Genomic DNA, 27,143 nt, shown 5'->3' with positions numbered 1-27,143 from the left:
CGGTTCGTCACAGTCACAGTGCGGGCAAATATTAACCAAATTAATAGTCCTCTCATTAATCAAAGCCGTTGCCATTGACGATGAACGAGCGGCGTAGAGTGTCGCGTAATCCTGTGCAGCTGTGGCTTTGCCACGCCACGCGAATGACTAAATCGATCCAAGAGTCTGGCTCTGCTGCTTGAATCTTCAAATGAGACTCGGCCGAGACGCCGGGCCAGCGAAGTTTTGCTGCCAATTCGCACGTGTAATCATTGACTGGTTTGCTACCAGGCAGGTTCCCATCTCGTGTGATTAAACGGTTCCGAAATGAAGAAAAACAATAAAGAACCACACATCGAGCCCTAATTTCGAACTTTATCAACCACTTTCCACATAACTATGCCGGAAGTGGGTTTGCATGTTCATGAGTGTTCCGTTGCGAGCGAATCAAAATGAATGGAGTTGATTTGAACGCGTAACGGCAACACGTGGTCGCTGAGTCCAACGAGCTTTTGCGCTGTGAGTTCACGAGGCTCGCTCGTGAGGCTTCCGGTTCATTTTGATGTGTCTCGGGGCTGCTCACGGATGAACACGGCACGATTCGCGCCCGAGTCGTGTCTCCCCAACCCGCCTGTGGAACGTGCCAAGCATGCTAACGGGGCGGGCACGGAGGATGTGTGCGCTTTTCGCACGCCCCGAAGTGTTCGGTCGGGAAAAAGCCGCGGGAAAACCGCTCGCAACGTGGTCCGTCACGTCGGTGTGGTGTTGCGGGCCGGCGCAACAGTTAGTTTTGTGTGCGGTGCGGTGGCAAAAATGCTCAACGCCGAATAATATAAAAGCGGCAGGACGATAAGCGATGGCTGTAAATGCTCATCAACTGCTGTACGGAGATAAAGTCAACACGCCACGAGTGTGCCAGTGCGGTGCGAGTCTCCGATATAGGCGAGGATCGAGGTGGCAAACGTCGTTCTTTCCAGTAGTGAGGGCCAGTTTTCGGGACTACAGCAGTGCGGGCAAATGATTCGGTGCTTTGCTTGCAAGTGTACGGTGCACAGGGAAAGGTAAACGCTTCGCGTCTGATAGAAGTGAATAAATTCGGTGAAAAGCCACACAAACATATCTTTTTGGCTGGTGCCGTCTGGAGTCGAGAGGCTGCTAGAGTGCATTACGGTGTGTTTTTGGTGACCGGAAAACATACAGACATACTAAAGTGACATACTACCAGCTAAAATATCCTCAGTTCCTGCACTACTTCTCGGCAGCTTGGTTGTGGCCGACGGAAGTACGCTGATACGTTACATTCTGGTAAGCGCAACTTTGTGTTTGACGGTGTGGCGAATGAATGTGTCGATTAGTATAGATCCCTGTGCAAGATTGTGCCAATAGGTTATGGAGTGTTACAAGATTGCAACTCAATTCATTTGCCTGTTTGCAAAAACCGATACCATCCGATTAATTGACATCATCCTTATTGCGTAGCAAGTAGGGCAAATCGATTTTGAAGTGGGATAAAACGCTTGCAAAGCACCCTACACAGGTGTGTAACGCTGGTGACGGAGAAAGGAAGACTTAGAATGTCTAATTTAATCAATTACCCTCCAGCAGGGATTCAGCAAGTGTTAATTGAACGACCGAACGGTGCCATTAAAGAGCTTTGGGGGTGAAATATGTGAATTGTTTCCGCAACGTGTTGCACTGCACTGAGTGGTTCGGCAATTCACGTAATGGTGACGATTATGTTTCTTCCTTTCCGAAAAGGCAAAAGTATAATCGAAAATATAAAATGTTTTTAGAAAACATCGATTAAAATCGAAACTAAGAGAGGTTTCAAAATGAGCAACTCAATTACTGGAAAAGGAGACATGAAAGTGATGAAAAAATAGAAAATATTTTCTTTTCTGCAATAATATTAAAAAATATGGTGCAGTTTTCAAAAATTATCAATATATTTGCATTTTACTTCACGACTTCAGTATAATTAAAAAAATGCTAATAATTTTTGTTTCAAGGAATATACGAACTTATTGACTGTAATTCACAAAAGATACATATTATTTATGAGAAAAACAGCGAAAAATTCATGTTTTCATAGTTGTCCATAGTCCATCATTGTGTTTTCCGTAGTCTATATTTCCATAGTCCAAAGTTGCATTGTAGTGGTCCAAAACATGCTAAGTATTAGGATATGCCGTAACGTAAGTCAGCCAAGAAGCTTAAATTAAGCAAGCTTCGAATAAACAACGACTCCAATTTTGCCAAAAAAATCCATCTTTTAACAAACTTTGATGAAAAAGAAATGAATAATTAATGTCTAAATTAAGTATCAACATAGCTAATTGTAAAAACGATGATTGATGAAACCATCAAAACGGAATACTTTGCGAAAAAAGTTTTTTAGCTGGATTAAACTGATAATCAATTAAAAGAAAGGAATAGAAGATAACAATAGATTTTAAGCTACTTTAACATAAAAAAGCTATTTCCATTTATTTCAACTCAACGGAGCGTTACAATTGGAAATCATAGCTAAAACAATGAGGGCAATTCTTAATCATGTGTCCTCTAGGTCAAAACTGAATGATAACTTATCTTCACATTTTGTAATAAATTAACTAATTTCTCAAAAAAGCTGCTTTTAAACACTAAACATGACTAACAAAATTAAGATTCCATTCGCTATCTTTAAATGACACATGCGTCTATGTGAAAGAAGTGCGAAATTAGTTCCCGTGAATGCACTGTCCTTCACAAGTTGCCATAAAAGTCGGTGGCCTCGAGACGCCACCACAACTGAAGCATTTATTACCCGTCTGGCAAGCCAGTATCTTTGCTGGAAATAATTCGGTTAGTAGCCTTCCACACTAATAGCCCAAAATTAGCACAATGCTTTAAAGAGACAAAGACATATCAAACGTATCATATATCAAAAGATCCTTTGTTGGCAATCTCTAAAATTTGCGTCCACTGCCATGGGGCAACGACGTGTGCGAAGCTGTGCGAGGAAATTTAATTTGTTTTCTAATATTAAACATGATCCGAATTGTTTTGCGTGGTTCAATTGCTTCACATTCCTTGGGAGCGTTAAAATGTGCGCGAAAAATGTGTTGTCATCATCCACCCGCAAAGTCCCAATGTCCAACACCCACCAGCGGATCGGATCGCTCTCTGGTCAACGAAATCATCATACACCGGACGGCGGACCCCACCAGGTCCAGGAAAGTAAAACGTCTTTCTCGGAATCGAATTGCGAGGAAATGTGGACAGTGAAATGTATCTTCCGCCGCGGAAGCAGATAGCTTGCAATGGCACCCGCGACGATGCAAGAAAGCGATAATTCTCTAGCCAGTGTCCACCATTTCCCCGTGCCAATAGAGAAATGCGATGCGAGTGGGCTAGACAACACGACAAAATGCTGTGTTTAGTAATTGGGCGTCGCGTAAGAAATTGTTTGCACCAACATGCAGGGATGGGTGTACCGACTACATTATAAATTGCAAGCAAAAGTTTCCTCAATTTTCCCCGCGGAATCAAAGATTGTTCTACGATGTGTCATAAAGTTTGTGTGGCTTGGTTTTGCGCGGTGGAGACAAAAAAGCCAAAAAGAAGTTCATCATTTCCGCTAAACACTGGAAATGTAGCGATAGCTGGTGAACGTAGCGGGTCGAATCTGGAAACCATGCTGCTCAGTATTATGAAATGTATCGTTTCCGGCAAAATACAGAACGGAAGCAGCTCATTGCTTAACCATTGTTGGTCATGCTGCAATAGCTAGCAACGCAATCGGGATCGGTAATGCAAACAGCGGGCACTGGGACGCGTATGGAGTTCGATAGCTTGTGTGCACTAGTTCTTGGCGCATATCAGAACTCCCGGAACGAACATTTGTCTCCCGAGGGTCGGAGGTTCGAAACAATCCGGTCAACCGGAAACCGGTGTGTGAGTGTATGAGAACCTCCCAAGAGCCCATCCAACCGACCGACCGATCGACCAACCAGGGGCTGTGCATTTTGGACGCAGTTTGCTTGCTCTGTTTAAATCCAAATAACCCCACACCCATGTTTTCCAGCAGTGGAGCAGCATATTCTTGCCGGAAGTTTATCTTCGGCCATTTGCTACCCTTTTTCCATACGCGTGCCCATGTCTTTGTGTGTGTGTATTCTGCTGGTGTATTGAGGCAAGAGCATTAGATAAATATTTGCATTCCTTCGCACGAAAGGGCACCCGCCGCCAGGGGGTTGATGAGCTATTGTTCGACAAGTCCCTCACACGATGCGCCTTCCTTACGACCTAGGCTAATGTTTGCATGTGTAGTCCTCGCAAAAGAAAAACGCGTTCAGACTCTTCCATTCGAAGATGCTATCGCATTTAATGTCACACCGGTCCTGGCTCACCGTAGTGCGGATGGAGGTGGTGACCAAATTATGATGAACGAAACTGCAATAAAACCCACACCGAGCTTCCCAAACATCGTCGGAATGTTAATGAAAGCCCATTGTACGGCAGAGCAGGGTGGCCAATTTTTCGCCCATGTAAAACAACAACTTCCCTGAAACAACTGAACGTGTCGTTGGTCGTTTTGGTTGACGCGCATCCGTGATTACGCCCCGGTCACGGTGAGCATATTGCACGCGTAGGTTCCTAAATCGGCCGGCGGAAACGGTGCACGAAATGGGTTTACTCTGGCGTGTTGGTGTGCTTTGTGCTTTCGGGGCGCATCGGAGGGCATTGCCGGGCGTTTTTATATTTAGACAAATGAGCATTAAAGCAATCGTATTTATTCAAACGTGTTTCGTTTTATCATCGGGCGCATGTCACGTGAGCGACATAAACACCTGCAGCAAACCGTTTTGGGGCGCAGAAGAAGGGGGCAGGTGCTGAGTTCAATTTTGCGTGAATACGAGGTACACATTAAATGTATGAAATCCTATGGAAAAAGCATATATTCTGAGTTGAAACCAACAAACTACGGATGAGTTTTAAAGCCATAGAAAAGTAACGGAAGGAACAATCAGCGAAATAATACAGCTAGAGACTATGGGTAAATAAATCAAACAAAAGTACTACAAAAGTAGTATACTACTGAAAATTATTGATCTTTATGGATTACTGATGGATCACAATGCTTCACAAATAAACTATTTGTGAAATCATCCACCAACTAGGGGAATCATGCCTATAGAAATTGCAATTCAAATCATACTCCAAAATACCACAAAACGTGTGAATAAGCAAGCGTCTGTATTGTTGGGAGAAAAATGCTTTTCAATGCTTTAATTGTTTTAATAATATGTGTATTCTGCAATTATCTATCAAACGCAGCTCATATGTTTTGCCTTGCAAGTTTCTCTATTTCAGATCTTAACATTATGGGACTTTGTGACTGCTAGCAGGAAAATTATGGGATCATATTGCTACATAAAATCTATGAGCAAACACGTTCGAGGTGTTTTTGTTTTTATTCTCGTACTAAACACAACACTGGGAATAAATGAGTCATTATATTTTACTAAAATTGACCGACAAAAGCGTGAGACTTTGAGCGCTTTCGAAAACTTCTGTAGCGGGCCAAAACCTCAAAGAGGTTGTAGCACTGGATAATATAATAAAAATATTTTACTAAAGACGTTAATGGAAACCTTTTTTCTAACTTCCTTCAAATAATAAGGACGCTTTCCTTTACTAACTGTTAAAGGTAACGCTATATATGCTTTTTAACTGTTCAGTAAACACAAACAGGCTAGACAAAATTATATGAAGCACAAATATGAAAGAGATTTTAAATGTTTCAAGTAGTCAAAAGCATAAAAAGTTTGTATTTAAATTCAAAAATAAATAAAAGTTTTAATTTAAATTGCGTTCGAATGTGTGTTCGAATGTGTTGTAAATAAATGAATGAAAGCATCGTAATTTTCTTAATCGGCAACGTACATTCCAAATTGAAATCCAATTATAAACAGCAAACGAAATATCCGTCCCGCACATTACACATTCTCAAAGTAGTATTTTTGCACCACTTCCAATGCGTACACATAATTGGCCCAAGTGTGTAACAGCTTTTACGAACAGTTTCTGCAGGGAAACGTTCCCATTACGTGGATACATTGCATCGGAATTATTGGAACCGTAGCTATATTGCATCAATTGTATCCTTGGTACCGATGCTACCGATGAAGCAGACAAAAAGTAAATCATCGTACGCATTCCAACCGCATTCCAGCCGCACATGCACCCCAACATGACAGGACAGATTGTTTCGGCGAAGGAAAATATGATGAACGATGGATATCACGTCACCTCGGTTCATTGCGTTTCAATCAGACGTGACGAAAAACGGAAACATACACTCACACACACGAACAAACATGGACATCAAACACGGAACAATCAAGAATGGAAGAAGGTCTCCTATCCCTTTTCATTCACCTCCCAAACCGAGAAAACACACCCAAACATCGCTCGCTTCCTGCACCACATGATACCGCCACCAGGCGTCTCCATTGCTGCGGCAATCTCATCCATGGGTGAGAAAAAATTGATAACCTAATTGTCACGTTTAGGGCATGTTTTATTTCCTACGAACTCTCCATCTTTGTTCACGATTCATTTTCACCGTTTGTCTCAGACCCGAAAGAAATTCATCTCATATCCAGTGTCTGGTGGTTGGACGGAAGGATCTCTACCCCAGATCGACTGGACCGTTTTTAGCAAATCCATCCCACATTGATGGGTGCCGAAAGAATACAAAAACTATGTGAAACAGTGCTGTGAAGGCGGGAGGAAGCAAAAGATAAAGCCTCTGACAACCACTCACATAGAAGCTGAATTTGATCACGTTCCTTGGTTGGGTTTACTTTGCGGACCTGTCCATCGTGGGTCGTGTGTCGTCCGCGTCGGACACGGGGACGAGAAGCATAAGGGTCTTGATTGCCGTCGGCTGGACACTGCCTGCGAGGGCCATCTGGTTTGAAGTGAGCAGATTAGCTTGGATTGGCAGATTGAAAGCATAACAAGAAGGAGCCCGAAGAGTCCTTCACCGTACACGTCCCAGCCGGTTTTGCTAACTTCATGTTGCCCAAGTGTTGCAGTAATTGATGCACGATTGTACTCACCGTGTGAAGTTGCACACGCTCGCTCCCTTGATGCCAACTTCTTGGACAATGTGTGTCAACGACGTTACAAAAGTTAGAAGCAGTGCATCTCGTGTCGGATTTTCAACGCTTTTAATCACGTCATATCCTGACCAATCTTTACAATGAACGCCTGAAAACGGGACAACAATTTTCCTCCCACCCCAAAAGACACCGGTGGCAGGGGTGAGTGACGCTTAACGGCAGCAAACCGTCCACCCCTAGAGGCGTACAATGCGAAGTGCGTGGAATTTTAAGCGGAATACCATTCAAGCCATCAACGGTGGGAATCGCGACAATCTTAACGCACTGCTGTCCTTCTCTCTCTCTCTCTCTCTCATTCTCCTTCTCTTGGTCCAACTATCCCGCGGGTGTGTTGTTTTTCCCTTCTGATGCTGTCTTCACTAGGATACGCTGTTGTTTATCCGCCTTTCGTTGGTGTTGGAAGCGGCGTGGAAATAGAGCAACAAAATGCATCCTCAAGGCGCTTTAATCCGTCCAAGCATCACGGTGGTGGGTCCATCTTTGGTCACGAGTCCATCTAAAGCGCCGCGCGCGCCGCGACAAAAGGTTCGAAAACTGCTCACAATGCTGTTGAAAGTCTGTTTCTGGGACGGTATTAAGGTTGAAGCTATCGGATACAACAAGCTCTTACACCCAGCTGAAGTTTGGTAAGAATCGGTATCAAGTGTGCATATTTCACAGTGTCTTATGGGTATTGATTCAGTTTGGGCTTGGCTAAATCTCTTAAGCCACCCTCGTTGCATTGAGTTCGAGACAAAGGAAGAGTTGGTAATGATTTTATCTGTTATATTGAAGCTTTGTAAAGCTATTGTAAGCTTTGAAACCGAACCACAACACTCCTTTGTTGTGGTGTGTTGCAGCAGTTAATGTTTCTATGTCTAGACTCACAACTACTAAATAAGGGAAAGTTATCATCAGTTCCTACTCCTGATACTAAAGTGTTGATTTCTGCAACGCGTTAGAGCATTTTTAATGCATTCGTCCGGAAGTACTTAAAGCTTATCATACAGTTTGCTCGCTTTCTTTCCCCTCGACCACATGGTGATGCTTCGGTCATACTTCAATGGTCCATGCCCCCGGCAAGTTACAAATACTTGAGATATTTCCTGAGCCGGCGAGTAGTAAATAATACTTTTTTGCCGTCGTTTGCCACAACCACTGGCAACGGTATCAGTATCGGCAAAATCATAAAACGCCCGCGGTGGCTCACTTTTCGCTTACGGGTCACAACATTTAGCATTGGAAAGGCATGGAACCAGAATCGCAAAGCACAATATCTTGGGTATCGTGCCTCGATCTCCATTGCCTGTCCGCCCTTTCTGCCGCAGCGCGCATGGGAAGGAAAGTGCAGAGAAATGTTTACAAATTGACACAATCATTCTTGCGGTCGGCGTCGAATGGGGGGTTGGCCATTCAAGGCCAGCTGATATGGCGGCACTGCAACAGAATGCAATAAAAATAACATCGTTCCCATTCAACCGTCCCAGCCGCAGTAAACTCAGCAGAATGCCAGATGACAGTTTCGCGGCTCTTGTTACTCCTTGCGCTTTAGGTTTTGCTTTTCCCTTCGAACACCATTCTCGCGCGCGTTAGCTACAAAGAAGCACATGTCAACCTTTCTTCAATCGCGCGTGTTTGTGTGTGTGTGTGTATCGCGTTTGTACACTGTTGTTTGCCATCCTTTGGGGACCTTGGTTACCGCGAGCGAAAATCACGGATGCCTCGCAAGGGGATTAGCACTTTTGCATTTGCCTGAATCGTGCGCCTGAACTATCCAGCAAAGTCGCAAAAAGATGGGAAGCAAAACGATGGGTCGAGAGAAATTCAATTAAACCTGTCACATGCCAGCGTTACCACCAGCGAAAGGGGCAAGTTTTGACCTTGTATGGCAGTTGCAACACAACAGCAGCACGACATCGAACAGCTTTCCCATACAGAGTTTCCCCCAGCAGAGGAACCTGTTGATCAGTTTCTACTGGTGACAGCTAAAAACGAGTCGCAAAAGGAGTCCCCACGGAAAAGATGTAACACGGAAGTAAATAAATGGAACCCTGTTTAACACTTCTTTGATTAGATTGTTCAAACACACACACACATGTTGCTGCACACGTTTGATGGAGATGATTGTTTCGTGATTGAGTGTTGCGATTGTTCTGTTTGCAGATGATCTTTTGTTTATGTCTTGAATGATGATTGGAATATATAATCTCTCACGGTGCTGGATTCAATCAAACATCATTTTTAAAGGAATGTGATACAAGAGTTTTGCGATGAAAGGATGCATAAAGAGCGATAATGTATTTAACACCAGTGGCGGATTTAGATTGTCGGGGGCCCTAAATGGTAAAAAGAGTTGACGAGGAAGGGGAGGGGGGAGATGCTCGAGATCCCTCGACTGCTGGGCTCCTGTAATTTATTTATTTATTTACTTACTTAGCTATCGAACACGTACTCCTCAATATTCCCTTTAAATGCGTTAAATCGTTAAATTAAAATTAAAGTTATTAGACTATTTTCTGAATTGCCTTGTCATAGCTAGTAGTGGCTCATTGTATGCATATAAGGAACGCCTGCTCTCACCAACAAGCAAGTTACGAGAGTGAAGAGGTCTCGAAGGCTCGTAGATGTTGCTCTTCTCTAATAAACAACGTCTTTTGTAAATATCTAAGCTACAAATACATATTGGTTTACCTAAAAACGATATTCGGAGCGCCTATAGATCAACGCAGAAAGCAACGCAAGCGATAGCTTGGCATGGTTGAAAGTCCTCTGAATTGGTGGCATTTTAAATCAAGTCTTGTAAACATCCATTGTGCGCACAAGATAAGTGAACAACGACAAAAGACTTAAGACATGACTACATCCACGGAATTATCGAAAGATAAAACCTAGCATCTTGTATGCCTTGTTAACAGTGGGGTCAACGTGTAAACGGAAATTTAAACTAGAGTTCAGTGTAACACCTAGATCACAAACTTCCTGATGACGATCCAATACACTACGAATAATTATACTTGATCGTTTTTTTCAAGTCTAGGAAACGGAGAACCGATACCGATTTTTTATTCAGGAGGAACGGTCTAAATGTCTAGGAAACGATATAATAAAAAATATCAAGGGCTCTAAATCATTTTTAGACACCAAGTACCAAACACTAAGTATGAGTCTCGATGAGGCTACTGTACACATTGTCATATATGCTGGAATTACCATCCACGGGGCCCTCAAATTCACGGGAGCTCCCGCGGCCGCTCATCTTTGGACTAAATCATCTTTAGTGCATTATCGATCATATAATGCAACTGTATGCATTTCCCAGGATTGCCCGATTTGCCCGATTGTGACCTTATCAAAATAGCAATAAAATAACACACAAGTGCAATAAATGAAGTAGTTCATTTCGTTTTACGTTCAGCATCGATCGAGGAGAACTTTTCCCAATTAAAATAAAGCTACCACCTTAAGGATATACACATTTTTTTCCATCAATTGCGCTCATTTCTATGGGGCATCATCATAAAAGAATAAACTTTAGGAAAACATTTCACGGTCTCATTTCCTGGCACCAGTCTGGGATGAGAGCAACAGAGGGGACGCAGGAAGCAGGACAGAATGACGTCCTATCGGGTTGGTTGCGTACAAAACCGTTCGCTTACCCAGGTGTAGTTAATTTCCGCGTCAATCCGTAATCGTCCATCCGTCCTTCTTGGCCTGCCCCAGGCCAGCCAGGAAATGAAAAAACCAAACACAGATAAGTGCATTCGGCGACAAAAGGATTGTGTGCGGGCGATTCTTTTCGTTCGTTTTTTGTTCAAAGTTGCAAAGAATATTGAGTCTTTTTTCTTCCTCTTTTCAATGTTTTGCCTGTTGCGAAACTGTTTTGAGATGAGTTTTCTCTTGACGCGATACCCGCTTAATAATGACTCGATGCTGCAGTTTATAGCATTTATTGTGTCGCACTTAATGAAGCTGCTCCATCGAGAGGAAGGATGTACGCTTTCTGCCATAAACTGCATCAATCCTCCTTACGCTTTCAGATCTTGTTTTCACGCATTGTTAGCATGCCCTGGTTGTGTAATGAAGGTTAGAGAGAGCCCATTGACGGAACCTTGGCACCGAGCCAAGATGCAATGGGCGCAAACTTTCGGTCCCGTTTGAGCAACTGCGGGCTGCGATCCAGTTTGGGCAAGGACCGCTCTCAATGATACGCATAAATCACAGCCGACGAGAAAGGGCCATACGCTGCCGTTTGACGAGCGTTTGATTGCCCTTTGGCCGTTACACCCTCACGAACCTAATTGATCCCAATAGTCATCATCGTCCACTTTGTGGTCATCCCGAGAGCATCTTCAAAGTTGAACGCTCAAAGGGTGAGTGTGAATCGTCGAAAGGATGCGCTATGGGTTCATGGTATCGATGTTGGAAGAAGATGATTCCCAGTCTTGCGAACAGCTCGTCGTTCAGTGTCGCTTGTGGCTGTCGTTCCAAACAGTGGCGATGCTGATGATGTGTAGCCGAAATTCATTATCCCTTATTACTTGCATAATTTGGTCTGGTTGAGAGGATGGCTGCATTCATCTTTCCGTTGGCCGTGACGCAGATCGTTAACAGTTGCCGATGTTACCTTCCGAAGTGAAATGCTTGCGTAGTCGCCGTGTGGAACGCTTAGTGACGCAGTGGAACAGAAACGGGAACGAGAATGATCCGAAGTATACAAAAAAAACACTGAGCATAATCACACGCACACACACACACACTTCCGGCACGGTGTGCACGTTGAGCAACAACCGTCGTTGTTGTGTGTGAGGTAAATGTTTTTTAATGGTTTTTCGGGACGAACCCCGCTCCGGTGAGGGGATGGTACGCGCGAACCACGACGGGAGCGCCGGGGATGGCGTGACAATTGCATTACATCCATCTACGAGAGCCTTTGAAGTGTGTGCGCATATCCTTTCGGGGCGGGAGCAGCAGCAGCAGTAGCAGCAGCAGAACCGCTTGCGTAGTCATTGTCTCGTCATTGCCGTTTGGATCATTGTCGTCGGTGTTGATGTTATGCAAAATGGGCGACAGTGTCAACGTTTGGAGTTTAGTGTTTGGTAGTGAATTTTCTGTGTTCGAATGATGGTGCATCGATTGAATCTTTAGGCTTACAAAGCTGGTTGTCACCAGTGAAAACCCAGTCGTGACAGCAATTACATGTAGTTCAAGAGATGAAAACCTTACGACTACTAATCGAGTTACAACTTACAACAGGACAACTATAAGTCATGTTTATAACATTTCAAGTAAAACTTAACTAGCTATGTATAATGATTAAATACAAATAATTCATTATTAACAATAACACAAAATATAATAAAGTATAATATAATAAAGCTTCACATAAACATTACATTAAAATTTATTCCATCAAACAACCCTTCCACGCAAATCAGCTCGCGTGGCTGCGTGTTCGTGATAGTCGAAATTACCCGATAGAGAGAGAGAGAGAGAGAAAAAAGCAATTTATAACTCAATCACTCCAGTAACCAGTTGCGCTCCCATGTGTGTGCCCGGTTTTTTATGTGCCACATTATCATAACCGAAATTGCACTCCCATAGCAGCAGCGGTGGTGGTTTGGTTTTGTGAGAGGCTTCCTTACCATCGTGATTATGCAAGGAATGCAATCGTAACGGAAAAATTCACCAACGATTCACCGGCAAATAAACCGACGCACAAATCCGCTAGCAGGTGGTGGTCGCCGAACGATGTCGTGTGTGTTTGTGCGCGCGAGGAGATTGTGAACGTGAACCAGAGAGCAGAGGGAGGGGGGAGGGGTGTGGAATTCAAGCATCTCCAATCATCCCCATGCCCAGCAAAAAGCATTCAGGGCTGCTAACTGACGGACGTGATTTTTATGTTTGGCAGCGGTGATGTGTTCATTTTGGGGTTTTCCTTTCGGCGAACCGATATTTCGAAGCCTCGCGTATGCACGCGCCTCCGTGTGTGTGTGTGTTTGGTGCGCGTCCGTTCGCGTAAGTGCTTTTTTGGCTGTTCGCAGTTCAGCACTCCGATCGTTGGAATGGCAATATAGTGAAACGAAACATCAACAAGAGACAACCAAACAGGGAAGGAGGACGAATCTTTTTTTTTCTTTTTCCTCGTCATACCGCGTTCGTCGGTCGCTCGAGGCCGGAAGCGAAGCGGTGTCGTTCGTCATGGCAGTGTGGGTGTCATTTGTTTGAAAAGTGTCGTTATGCTGCCGATCTTCGTACAACCTCTGAGGGTGTTTCCCCCAGCCTCCGAATAATGAGGGTGAGGGAGTGTGGGTGTGAAGGTATGTTAATATAGTAGAAGGAAGAATGAGTGAAAAAAACGCAAAACACATCATCATAGACGAAAGCATGTGTAGCGTGTGCGGGTCTGTTGGGCTCCCTTAGGCTGGAAACAAGGCATGCAACAGCCACGCTTAAGAGCCGGCTTTATGGTGGACGATGAAGAGAAGAAGAAAAATACAGACAGTGCTGCAGTGAAATAAAGTTCGGGCAAGTGGAAAATCTCGTACCATCGGTGTTTGTGCGAGTGTGTGTGTGTCAAATATTTTGATAAAAAATCATGCACACAATTACACCACCAGTGAGTGAGCGCAAAACAAAAAAGTATGCCAAAAAGTTAATATCAGCATTTTTTGTTGGCAGCCGCCAAAGTGGAATGGAATAATAGCTCCAAACAATGTAGCGGGATGATGGGGCTATAGGGTCATGGTATGGATTTTATTTGAAATCGCATAAAATGAAGCACTAAATTCGAGTGTTTTTTTTTCGTGTGCTTTACGTTAGCATCTCATTTATCGATTAAACCATTGCCGCCCCATTCATCCGCTGGGCAGATAGATGATCAAAAATGGAAATCATTTGAAAATCGAATTTTCCGGGTTTTTTTTTCAACAAAAAAAGGAGGGGTGGAAACCCATACGACCCTTTTCAAACAAATAAATATTGTACAACGGTTGCAATATCGTTGCAATCTTCGTTTAGTTGTAGTTGGATTAGTATTGATCAAATGATTTATTCCACCAGACTTATCTTTCGATCGTTCGAAATGACTTCGATATAATTTTTCGACGACAAAAAAAAAATTGAAGCCGTCTTCCTCCAAATGTTTCAAAAAATTGTATAGCTCCAACGGATTATCGGAAAGCGAGTTCATCCTATAAAAGAAAAAAAGCATACCATAGTAGCCTAGCGTACGAAATTTCATATACTTATGTGTTCAGCGTATGAGATAGTAGAGATTACCATACAAGCCATGCATTATGAAAGTATTGATGGAGAGGAATATTTTAAAGCTTGCCTGTTGAAACTTCGAAAGCTTCGTAACGCAAGACCGGAAATATCTAGCTATAGAACTGTTTCCTAAAAACATTATAAACGTATTATAATATACAATACATAATAATTACAAAGAAATATAGTAAGAACAGAAACAAAGTAATCAAAATAAGGAATTCAAATTAAGACACAAACTAATCATGTTGAAAATATAAGAAACCCTAATAAAGATAAATAAACATATTCATAAATGAATAATCAGCAGAAATAAAAACAAATTCTAAAGTGTAAACCTCCTTGCTCTAATTCGGTAAACTTATGACTACGTCTTATTGCTAAAGAAATAATTAATTTATCAATTCATTTTACATAAGAAATATTGACAAATTTAATGGTATCAGTACTAGATTACCTCTGCTGTCCGTATTACCCCGTGCTGCCATTCATTTTCTGTCTGTCGCTTTTGGGAATTTGAATCCTCATCGATTCCCACGCGTGCTGTTTCCTACATTCCGGCTCCGAGGTGGAAAAGGATGTCACATGTTTGTGGGGTTAACATCTTTGCTCCTCCAGAAGATATCCTCACGATCGTTTCTGACATACCACATCTTAAAAAATGTCGTTAAAAAATCACATCTCACCAGATTGATAATTGCAGCCATTGAAGTACCCCCAGCACACGTGTGTAGAAGGGGAAGTATGTGGCAAATTGGCACAAGTATACTTTGAGCAACGCGAGACAATTACCCGCACTCTCCTTGAAATACCCAGAGAACACTTGAGAAGCAGCAAAGGAAGAAGCAGGACAGCAAAAAAACAAGCATTACAATTTCCTCGTAGCAAACGGTTTTGCTGTGCTTTCTAACCCGAAACAACCACTCACGCCAATTAGCTGCGGAAGTTAAAAGTTCATAAGAAGTCATCACGGCAAGGAAATGATCGACCTGACTTGGCGGGGCTGAGGAAGGGACAATTAAGGATGCTAACTGCTCTGCTAACTCAAGACAGAGGCGGCAATGGAAGGGTGCCATCTCTTGGACGCGTAAACCGCGTAAACTTCATTAAATTTTATGTACACCACCAGCGTGTTAACTCTGATCGTCCGTTCCTTTTAACCCCGGCTGTATCCAACCAGCAACCTCCTCTCCCTGAGGGTTTTCCTTTACAATGGAGTGCTAGAAGTATGTGGCTGCTTTTACCATCGCACCATCATTACTGACCAACGCCGTCATCGGTCCCATCTATCCTTCTAAGCGTGCTCACACATCGAACGTTTTTGCTAGCAGCGATAAAATTAGCTCCTTGGCGGGGTAATAATCTTCGGTGCAGAAGCAGGATTTTCACTGTCCCGTACGGGATTTTGCACTGCCACTGTCGCCTTATGGTGTGCGCGGGGCAGTAAATTTTAACGATCCTTTTCTTCTCGTCTGCATACAGCTGGCCACAGCCGGGAATCCAACCGGGAAGGGGCGAAGTAAATTGAGCTGCAAGAACAATATGTGGTTCGCTTTTATAGGACGACGGGAACAGAAGCATGCACGAACCACCCTGAACACTGTTTTTCAATATGTTGACGCGTGGTTGTGTGGGATCCTTTTCAATGCCACGCAAGATGAGGGATTATTTTAGATAAATTGGAGTGTGCTTGTGTGCCATAATCATTATCGTTCATAAGCGATCGGGAGTATTAGATTTATCCTGACTAAATCTCTCGAACCCAGAATATTGGCAATTTCGTCGAACTCAATTTCATTCCACATGTTGATAGTATTATCGCTTCCTTACGCACTTGGTGAAATTGACGCACACACACGTTATAGTGAAATTGAATTTAACGTGTTTTGATTGCTTTTTTTGGGGTGATAAGCAAAAAAAAACAACAACAAAATTCAATTCCATTCTGCTTTAACATGATCGCAATAAAAAAGCAGCTATAAAAGCTCATTAACGCTCTCAACAAGTGGTTGTTGAGCGTTGAGATTAGTTTGCTGTTTGCTGCTGTCGTGCTTTTTGCATTAGTCAACTGCAGCGCAATGCACAGTGCACTGTTGAAATTAAAATCAAATTAAAAGAAGCTTAGGCTAGCATTATAACCACAACGCAGATTCCTCGTGCCGCTGTACAAATAGTCAACTTCAATGGACTGTAGCAAGCATGTCGATGGGGCTAGTAGAACCTCACAGACACAATAACGTAGAAAGGAAAGCAATGAATAGGAGCGATTTAAGACACTCGCTGCTTTCGGCACCGGCAGGCAATATCCAAACAATCCTTTAACAATCCCGCTGCCACACCAATAATGAGATTAGTGTGTGTGTGTGTGGGCAGGAAGAATATTTCGGTAATAAAGCACTCTATTGCTACCCAAAACACAATAGCGGGGCCATAATATGTAGTGTGTATGATGGTTGTTTCTTTTCCCCTCCGCTTCTTCACACCTCGCTTGCCCGGCGGGCTCCCGACGCGGATGCAAACGCGTCGTCAAGCTACTGGGCGCTTCCATGTGATTGGTTCGCGTAGATGCATAAGCGCCTCTAATCAGGTCATAGTCACGCATTCCCGCATTCGGTACGATTCCTGCCCAAAATGTGTACACCAATAAAATGTGCCATTGGAACCGTGTGTGGTGCTGCCATCAGCCCGTCCGTGTGCAAACGCGGGAGGGCAAATAGGGTGGGGTGCGGTCCTGCGCGGTGCTTTCAGGGATACGCGTGAGGATTATTTGCGGAATGATAAATAATGCCTGATAATAGCTATTGTTGTTGCCCGATTTGACGGGCTTTCATGGAGAATATGTGTGTGCGTGTGTGTGTGTGTGTGATCGTGTTTGTTTGGCTTTTCCGATCACGCCTCGCCCCTGTGTGCCGAACGGCGATGAACGTGAGAGTCGCGTTCGACCCCGTTCCCCCGTTTGTGTTTTTTGGCGGGTGCCTTTTTGATGAAGGAAAATGATTCGATTGCGCCACTAGCAATAATGGTGTTGGCAACAAAACATTTACTAAATCACGCGTATGTTGTGCGTCTGTTGGAATGGTACGTTTCTGGGAACATGCCAGTACAAACATACCAACCACCAGCGTGCCAGTGTAATGTCAACCCACTACAATATTGGATTTAGTTGGATTTTCTAAACCCAGTCTCAGCCAGCTTTCAATATGGTTTGAAACCCTCATTTTCTTTGCCCTTTCTATTGCTTTAGCTGCCAAGCACCAAACTACCTGGCCACGTGGCACTAGCGTTCCACAAGAGACGATGACGAGCACAATGCTTTGATAATTAATCAATGATTGTTTCACATTATTCCTATCCCTGCAAACGGTCTTCAAAGGGGTTGACAAATCTACTGGCAGCTACTGGTAACAATTCCTTCCAACTGTAAACTATGACGCTGGAACAGTGAAGCCTGTGAACAGACAAATTGAAAAGGTTCCGTTTACATTTCTAGGCAACTATAAAAGCCCTACATTCAACAGCTGGAACGCAAATAATAGCGTTATTATTGGTAGATGATTTAATGTAAATAAAACGATAGACTGTTTAAAACATAAGCGACAAAGGAAACCCTTTGTCAAACAACGAACGTTTACGAAGGATATTGCAAACAGCAAACCGAAGATGAATTCCCTCTCACACTGAAGTTATTGTTTTGCAATGTGTCCACACCGTGTCACCAGCACCACGACGAGTTAATGCAGAGCAGTCACAGCCGCTTAATGCAAATGATCGCTCCAACACTCCCGTCCAATTATGCTTTGCTAAACTGTCGCCCGGCTTGTTATGCGAAAGGGGCCGCTGGGTGGCCACTGTCTAGCTATCGTACGGCGAAGACAATGCGACCGAACACGAACGCGGCAGCAAACAGTGCGTCAATTAGTCGCACAATTAAGTTTGCTAATTGTTTTCGGCTTTTTGTTCAGCGTACAGTGTAATACGCTCTGCCTTCTCTATTTGCCAACCAATACTGGATGGAGGAGGTGCCTTGTTTGTTTGACGCTTTCACTTAACAGCAGCAGCAGCTGCAGCAGCGACGGAAGCATGAATTGTAAGTGATGCAATAATAATATTGTAGTTTTGAACGTTTGAAATATGATTGTTTGACTTCGTGACTCGGTACGATGGCTTATTACAATATTGAGCAGCATTAGCAGTGACATGAAGAAACATCCACAAACGGCTGGCTTTGCATATCAATCAGCAACTGTTTTTTGGCTGCGTACATAAACTTTGGCTGCGTGCTTTGTTGTAACGCTTTGTAACGCTTTCGTGCAGCATGGAGAAATACCTTTTTTGCAACAGATTTTGCGAACTAAATACAATTTTTTTGTAGTATTTTGTTCAACGATTTTATTTGTTGTTCAAAGTGTGTAATTCAATTTATTGTAAGGTTCCGGTCGTATGATTTAAGCCTCTGTTATGCTGTTGCATGATCATCAATCAATCTTTACGTGGGCGAGTTATTGTTGCATTCACGACATTAAGTAAAAGCATGTCTGGGTTGCTCATAACTGAGCTCTGCTCTTCTCTCTCATTGATGAAAGACAGGCTAAAAATAAATTTAAATGAATGAAACAATCACTCAACACTAACCTAGCCACGGCTTAGCAGGGATAATCGTCACCCAATGTCAAGCCAACCCAGTTTCGAAGAATACCCTCTTCTTTCGGTACATCTTTCCACCAAAGGGGTAACTTTAAAGCCCCGACACTTTCCAAGAAACGACCCAAAAAGGTCAAACGATTTTAGGTAAAACAATTAAACTCCAGCCAAGTGATACAGGCGCAGTTTCAATTGATCAACTTGTGGCGTGTCGTGTCTGTCTGTCTGTCTATTTCGGCATTGCGGGGGTTTCATTACGATAATGTACACGCTTCTTCCTCCACGCTTTCCATTGCGTCCATTATAGCTATGCCGGTCGTGGGATTAGTTGGGTTATTTCTGGACCACGAAAGTTGTGTCACCAGCACGAACATCGATATGGAAATATGGAAATATAGGAAAAAAGCTATAGCAAAAAAAAAAAGCACGGAACCATCCAAGCGTCAGGCTAACACACTCGTGGCTAGCAAAGGGAAGAGCAATATTGAAAGGATTATGCAGCGGAAAGTAAAACATTGACCCGGCAAAGTTGTGTTCTGGAAGGAAAGAGAGAGAGAGAGAGAGAGAGAGAGAGAGAGGGGGGGAGAGAGAAAGAAAAACAGAAAAGGAAAAATGCTCCTAGGCTAGTGTTTGGCTTTTCGTATCGATTACACATCGGAAGGGCTGATAATCGATGCACCAAGAGAGCGTGCATCTGTGCTGTGGAAACATTCATTTTGATAGGGAAAAACCGGTGAATGCATTGTTCAGAGAGTGTATATCATATTTAAGCACATTTTATCGTTTACAGTGCGTATTCATATTTGATTATTTTATGTGTGGAAACAGCAAGCAAAATGGTGTTTTTGGCAATTTTAAAAACTGTTATTTTTAAGGTTTTTTTATATTACAAAAGTCCTTTATTTGACGCTATTTTTATTGATTGACATGAGGTCAGCCCTTTTTGTGTAATTCGTAACTAATATACTTTACTTCAGTATGCTCTAAACTGTGGTTGATTACACTTAATTGATATATGTTTTACTTCAATAGCATTATTATTTTTTATGTTTTAATTGTTTCTTAACAACATGCATCTTAAAATATTCACTTTTCCTATTACTATCACATTTATTTAGTTAATTGGACATTAAAAATAAAAACCAAAAATTTGAAACAAGAATATTACGTTACAGGACTGTACCATACACGACCTCATAGTTTAGTTTTTACGAGTAACGGGGGTGATCCCGCGGTACAGTCGTCAACTCGTACGACGTAACAACAAGCCCGTCATGGGTTCAAGCCTCATATGGACCATTGCCCCGTAGCAAAGATTTGGCTATCTGGCTGGGTGGTACTAAATAAGTATGAAAGCCTGCCAGCCAGCCAGCATGTCCGCGTAGGTCCGCGTTACACCAAATAGAACATTGTTGAGTATCAGTGGTCCCTGTTTCTTCAGTGGTCCCTGTCTCACACGGACTGCATATAAATAATGAAAAGTTTCTGTTTTGATCGATAAGAATTCCATGAAACTAAGAATAATAATTACGGTCAAAAGGAATGTAGCTCTCGGAAAACAATAAGCAGTGCAAGCAATTTGTCGGCGATAGATAAATCTCTTCCAATCCTTTTGCAAATCTACCACCACCTGCACCATCCATTTGGTGAGCTACTGTAACTCCCCAAAGATCGTATATCTCACATTACTGAGTCAGGGAAAGCCATCACTCAAATCTAATAATCCCAACCGCACAATCTGTGCTCCTTGATTGAAGTGTGACCGCTTATCGCCCAACGGTAGCAAGACAACCCAGTTCAACAATACAGCACAACCAATTTGACGGTCATCCGGTCACTGAGTCATCTCTGTGGGACCGCTCCGTGCACCAGCGGAACGGAAGTAGATAAAGTGTTTTTCAATGTCCCATACCAAGCGATCAGTGGCCGCCGTGTACAGTGTCTCCCAGGTGCTGAGTTGCTTCTCTTATTATCTGACTTATCAGCTCCAGCAGCATGCAGTATGATTGTGTGGTTGAAGACACGAGGCTCTACTTCGGTGAGTGTGAAGGCAAAAAAAAATAAATAAAACACAAGACACCCAAGCCATTTGATTCTGAGCTTCTGAGGTGGCCAGCGCGCACTGATAAGATAAACGATAGTGGGCACCGAGATTTTTGCATTATAAATAGTCCAATCGCGAGACGATCGTACCAACAATCGTTCGCGCAGTATCCGAACAGCATTCGCGTTGCAACCATCCCGCTGTGGTGTCCACTAATTGTGCATTTTGTGCGTCGCTGCTGTCGTTAAAACACTGTCGTAACCATGAAAGGACTAGCCGTCGTTGCCGCCGTACTGCTGTTCGCTTGTCTGGTCGCCAGCCAGAGCAACAACTATTTCTGGGGCGTTCGGGATCCGCGGGACGTGCTGCTGAACCGCACGATTGCCGTCCGGTCCGGCACCATTCTGCAGGTTAAATCGATTGATCTCGTGTATCCGCTGAAGGTGAGTGTTTTCGCAACAAAAAAAAAAAAAAAAAAAAAAAAAAAATACGAGGGAAATGAAACACCAATTTGACTAACGCCGGTCTTCCATGCCTGCACGATAACAGGGCCAGGTGGGACGCAACATTTCCGCCATCTCCGTCGTGGACCAGTACACCAATGGGAAGGGCGGATATGCCAGCCTGTATGCCGGTGGTGTCGGTTACAACTATACGACGGTCCATCTGAAATCACAGCGCGGTCACGGATACAACTTTATCGTGGAAATTTACGGCCGATAGACAAGTGGAGTCGGACGTAATGGGGGATCTATCAGAGGGCGGCTGAGGCTGAGGGGTGTTGTGAGATGATAGGAGCCCGCCCAACAAAGTGATCAAATGTTATCAATGTTTCACCCATCGAGATTCGAGCTTCGATAGGCTAATGAATGGGGCGCCACGCGGTTATCGGAGCTGACAGAACAGCGGACACGACGCTAGTGGTGACCACGGGTTCGATCCTAATAGTGATGCTGTGTTAGATTTCGTGCCGTGCCGTCGAGTGTTTTCTGTCCGGAAATGGGTTGTTATTATGTAGCAATAAAATTATTTTAATGTAACAAATGAGCTGCTTTGTGTGCTATTATTCACTCCGTTCGTGTGACTGTTGTATTGTTTGAATTTTATGTATTGTATGTACTTCACATGTTTAAAGGAGAAAGAAGAAAAAAGCAGGGATATTTGTTTATGTGCTGATTGGAAAACTTTTCAAAAACATGATCCAACAAGAAACTCACATCCCTTTCTGTTTAAAATTAGGATCATCCCTCGTACCTTGTTAGCAACAGATGCGATGCTTTCAATAAAGCCAAATCAACTGCGCATCATGAGACTAGCCATACAAATGCGCCATTAAAACTTTTCATGCATTGGAAGGAATTCAACCAGAATTCCTCGCGAAGATGAAACAAAGCGATATGCTTATTTGGTCCTTATCACTCAACCAACTCTTGTTATTGATGATTTTATCTTCGTTGATTCGCAAACTCATTTGATTAGGAGTTGTTTTGGGTGTTTGCTGATATATGGTTCCAGCTGGGCTAGGTAGTACAACAATGTACTAAATAAATCTCACATTGCTAATGCTACTTTCTAAAGGAATGCATTAAAAAAATGAACATTACAAATAACGGAACAAAAATTCTATAAAAGATGATTGAATGGTTCAACTTTTTATGAAATTCTACATTTATGAAGTATTTTACAAACTTACCTCGACAGCCTTCTGTGCAGTCTTGCAACAGGTGGTCGTATCAATCAGAACTAATGTTGCATTTTTTGTGCCACGATTTTGTTTGCTTGAATCTTCCGTTGGGTTGGCACTCGTCGGAACTAATCGATTTGTTCAACTATTCCATCTGTTGAATCTTTGACATAATTGATCGAGAACAGATTCGTCCAATAGATTACATTATCATCTTTGTTATGCTTCTTGATAAATCTAGCCACATCCGGATGTATTGTATAGTATTGTATATTGTATACTGTATGCATTAAAATTCACCGCCATTTATGGAGAAAAACACGGCGACTTCAACATTTCCGTTTCCGTTTTTTTTATTTTTGTTTTTGGTTTTTTTTATGGCCTCTTTCAATCGGTCTCTATGGCCTCTCATTCGCCTCTTTCAATCGGTTGATTAAATCTAAGCTTAAAATCTAACATTCTTCTTTGCAAGCCATAGGTGGCTTGCAAATTACCTTATAACGGGTAGTCTCGGTTTACTTAAAGCTATTATCTGTTGCTCTGATTAAAATGTGATTTTGGGTAAAGTTCTTTATAAAGGCTAGTTGCATAAAGATATTTTAAAAGTTTACGCTGGCAATCGCTGTCTGGCGTCGACGCTGTGGTCCAATTTGCAGGTGATGCGTTACGCAGTATAAAGAGCGGCTGCTAACCCAATAACCATTCCAGCTATTGGATATGATGGTTGTACGGCAGCTATTGGCGATGATGGTTTTGCTAAGGCGAATGGAGTCACAGCGTGGAAGAGTTTTATGGCAGCAGGCCGGGTTATTACGTCCTGCGTTGGCTAGTCGATCTACTATTTCGTTTCCCTGAATACCTTTATGATCAGGAATTCACCAGAATATGACTTGGGGTGAATTCGGTATATTGCAGAGTTGTTGGATGTTCGGATCACGGGTGGTTCCAGATTCAAGTGCTTGAAGGACACTTGCACTGTCGGTGAAGATCGCGTTGGGTTTGTCTCTGCGTAGGCCTTCGTCAGCAGCAATTACCAGGGCTATTGCTTCTGCTGTGAAGATTGAGGGATGGTCTGGTAGCAGGATGGCGCTATTTTCGATGTTGGAGTAAATTCCACAACCAGTGGAACTGTTTTGTACTGATCCGTCAGTGAAGATCAGATGGTGGTTAAGGTATTTTTACTGCACATGTTCAGCAAAATGAAGGTTTGCAATGACACTATTGCAACCAGCCCTAAGTTGATTACCAAGGACGACTACCGATTTGGATGAGTTTTGGTGACTGAGGGGAGTGTTTGATGTGTTAGCGTGATGAAATCGGCGTCTGCCCTTTGTTTCCGTTTCAGTGATGACAAGCAAGGAAATACAACTATGTTTTGCGTGTTCACTTTCCTCGCTAGAAGATGAAGTACGCTTTCCCCTACCAACAATTGCCATTCATATTCACATAGGTTTCGTCATCGATTTCGTCGCCACATTGAGGTTCGCAGCGCACAGACCATCGTGCTCATCTCGTTAAGCTGCGAAGAAAAACAAATATCAATAGAACACACATCTTTGAGGTATTTCGTGTCAGTTTGACCGGTTTCTTCAACAACATTACCCAAAAATGCAAGGCATCATTTTCATACTCTCATCTTAACCACTACGGAAGCATATGAGTCTTATTAGTACTACGTGCTTTCCATTTATAAATCAATTAAAGATCTGCCGACGTGCTAGCTGAAAATGCCAATTCAATCTATTCTGATGTGTTTCCTTTAATTCTTCTATGTCTCCTTCTAGCTGCTCATTCTTCGTTCGATCCGTTGCATCTTCATTACCGGTTGCTGAAACGAAACAATGCGCAGCTACACTTGGATGTTGGCGCTGAGCGCGTACGTCACGCTTTCCCTCTGCCTGTCCGTCAGCTGGTCCCTACCGGCCGGCGGTGGTACGGCCGGCAGCAGCTCCAGCAGCAGCAACGATCTCGACATGGACGATCTGAGCCGGGACCGTGTGTCGGGACAGGGCGAAATCTCGACGTCCCAGTTCCAGCACATGCTAGCCGTCCGTTCGCCCAAGTACAACTTTGGGCTTGGCAAGCGGCGCTACATCATTGAGGACGTGCCCGGTGCGAAGCGGTTGCCGCACTACAACTTCGGACTCGGAAAGCGCGGAAGGTAAGGACGGAGAGCCTGAGACCCATCTGGAGACCCGTAAACCATTTCGATTCTTTCGCAGCCCTATGGGTGGAAACGATTACGAGTACGATGGACTGATGGGCGGCAACCAGCTCGGCTGGAACGATAACGACTACACCAATCTGATCACCAAGGATGGCCAGTTCGATTACGATGCGGAAAAGGAGAAAGACGCTGCTAAGCGGACTGCCTCGGGCAATGGTGCTGGTTGTGAGTGTTTTGTTGCTCTAAGTCTTGCTCTGCATAATAAACACTAAATCGTATCCCTATTTTTTATCTTTCATTTTCAAACAGCTGCCTACCGTTACCACTTTGGGCTGGGCAAGAGGCGCGCCTACGACTTCGGTCTCGGCAAACGCTACTTCGACGCGGAGGACTTCAACAAGCGACTCCCGAACCGGTACAACTTTGGCCTGGGAAAACGCTAATTCGGCCAAATGACCATCGGGCCATCATCCCGTTTCATAAAGCCTCCCTTATTCCCCTTACCCTCCCCCTCCACCCTCTAACTTAAACCGAACCGGGGACCATACCTCCGGCTCGGTAAAGCAAACCCCAGTTCTGTTGCGTGGCAAGCAAACGTGAGCGAGCGCCCAGTAGTTGCGAACCGCATCAAACAAACATCACTGGAACGACTCTTCCTCAGTGTGTGCGAGTGTGATTGGAAATGAATGCCCCCGCTCCCGTTAGCAACTCCCAGCACCAGCCGCCACGTACACGCTTCCGAAGACTCGGATCCCTCTGCACTGAGCAAGGCGCCACTCTAGCGAACTAGCGCAACGCAACGCAACGCAGTGTAAATTATATATAAACCTAGCGCACCTAGTCAGCAAGTCAACCCCCCCCTCTGACAATTCCCCGCGTGTCCCCGGACCCGGACCTCAGAGACTAAATGTAGCAGCGTGTAAGGATATATACATACAAGCGATACGAAGGACGGTGTATAACTAATGAAACTAAACACAAACACTTCTTGCACTTATTTGCATTGTTTTACATCAATTTCAACACGTCAAGAACGAATGAAGGGAAAGATTGGATGATTGGATAAGCTAATAAAGTTACGACAGCCCACAACCAAACAACCATGTATAATGACATTCGGCCACAATAAAGTTGATGAATATCATAGACAGCTCACCCCGTCTACCACCATCTACCCCCCTAAGCCTATCTAAATGTAAAACAATTATTCGGTGTGGTTTAATACACGATTCCTCGCCCAAACTTCTCGTCACTGGCTAACAATCTATTGTCTATGATAAAAAAATAAAACCAAACAAAAAAAGAAGAAAAAATAAATAAATAACCAAGTTCTTTCCTGTTGCCCTTGTCCTTTCAATAATAATTACTCCTTGTGACCAGGGTGATCAGGGATAAAGTAAAAGTGTACATGCAGCATACAGATATGCAAGAATGGCACAACTTTTTGTACAGTTACCAAAAGTAATAGCAAGGACTGATGATGCAAGTTAACTAAGCTGAACTAAATTTCCTAATATAATAAATTTGTTTTTAAAACTGATCGCTATCAAAGTATGATTAACTTCTCGGTTCTTCGGTTTCATTTCACATAATATTCATTTCAGATTACTTCAACTATAATTCAGAAATAAAAATAATGAAGATACTAAAACAAATCAAAACCACAAATAAGTTATTAGTTTTGATTTAAAAAGTACTATTATTTGTAAAGGAACAGGAGTAAAACAGATAATGAAAACAATCTAACTATTCCGGCAAGAAGAGAGAAAAGATCAACAAGACAACATAATACAAAACCACACATACACACTGAATAACACGTGTGTGCAAACCGAATGCACATTTAAGTACCGTTGTATACCTTCTGCACTTTTTCTCATGATCCACGTGTTTGTGTTGTTTGTGTACTGATAACACTCTGTAAATATGCAAACCCAATCTGGCACCTCTGCGTTCCAGACTGTGCGGGGTGAAAGATCAATTAATATTGAACCTAATTAAACTACTAATACTACACTTATGCGACGAGAAGCAAGTTGCTAAATACTGAAAATGGAAACTAAATAAAGCACCACACAAGTGTGGTAAATGAACATGGCAGAGTTTGGGTGGTTTGTTTTAAGTTTAAATGGCTCTTCTGTACAGGAATGGTATACACAATAGGAAATTTCACTACAACTCTGAGAACTAAGGTAACTACACTCAGGATGG

The 27,143-nt window shown here is 43.1% G+C and overlaps 2 protein-coding genes across 3 annotated transcripts; both read left to right on the top strand.

Moving 5' to 3' along the window:
- The first annotated feature begins 823 nt into the window (after nucleotides 1–823).
- LOC120898627 (helicostatins) lies at nucleotides 824–27,032 on the top strand. 2 transcript variants are annotated; one of them, XM_040304720.1, is made up of 6 exons: nucleotides 824–1,284; nucleotides 3,624–3,626; nucleotides 15,109–15,116; nucleotides 24,562–24,926; nucleotides 24,988–25,157; nucleotides 25,242–27,032. In XM_040304720.1, the coding sequence occupies exons 4-6, from the start codon at nucleotides 24,607–24,609 to the stop codon at nucleotides 25,373–25,375; spliced, it is 624 nt and encodes a 207-aa protein (XP_040160654.1). In that variant the 5' UTR covers nucleotides 824–1,284; nucleotides 3,624–3,626; nucleotides 15,109–15,116; nucleotides 24,562–24,606; the 3' UTR covers nucleotides 25,376–27,032. The 2 variants fall into 2 exon arrangements, with proteins under 2 accessions (XP_040160654.1, XP_040160653.1); XM_040304719.1 differs by lacking the exons at nucleotides 3,624–3,626; nucleotides 15,109–15,116 and having other exon boundaries at nucleotides 24,550–24,926.
- On the top strand, nucleotides 21,214–22,128 carry LOC120898628 (probable salivary secreted peptide). The gene is made up of 2 exons (XM_040304721.1): nucleotides 21,214–21,524; nucleotides 21,631–22,128. The coding sequence occupies exons 1-2, from the start codon at nucleotides 21,345–21,347 to the stop codon at nucleotides 21,802–21,804; spliced, it is 354 nt and encodes a 117-aa protein (XP_040160655.1). The 5' UTR covers nucleotides 21,214–21,344; the 3' UTR covers nucleotides 21,805–22,128.
- Nucleotides 27,033–27,143: the final 111 nt, after the last annotated feature.

This window comes from Anopheles arabiensis, chromosome 2 (genome assembly GCF_016920715.1).
Source record: "Anopheles arabiensis isolate DONGOLA chromosome 2, AaraD3, whole genome shotgun sequence".
NCBI lineage: Eukaryota > Metazoa > Arthropoda > Insecta > Diptera > Culicidae > Anopheles > Anopheles arabiensis.
This window is presented reverse-complemented; position numbering and strand designations above follow the sequence as displayed.

Bases quoted from the DNA above. Each gene is read 5' to 3' on its own strand.
- LOC120898628 (XM_040304721.1), top strand. From the start codon at position 21,345: ATGAAAGGACTAGCCGTCGTTGCCGCCGTACTGCTGTTCGCTTGTCTG. The intron at 21,525-21,630 runs GTGAGTGTTTTC...GCACGATAACAG, and splicing joins ATCTCGTGTATCCGCTGAAG to GGCCAGGTGGGACGCAACAT.
- LOC120898627 (XM_040304719.1), top strand. From the start codon at position 24,607: ATGCGCAGCTACACTTGGATGTTGGCGCTGAGCGCGTACGTCACGCTT. The intron at 24,927-24,987 runs GTAAGGACGGAG...ATTCTTTCGCAG, and splicing joins GGACTCGGAAAGCGCGGAAG to CCCTATGGGTGGAAACGATT. The intron at 25,158-25,241 runs GTGAGTGTTTTG...ATTTTCAAACAG, and splicing joins CTCGGGCAATGGTGCTGGTT to CTGCCTACCGTTACCACTTT.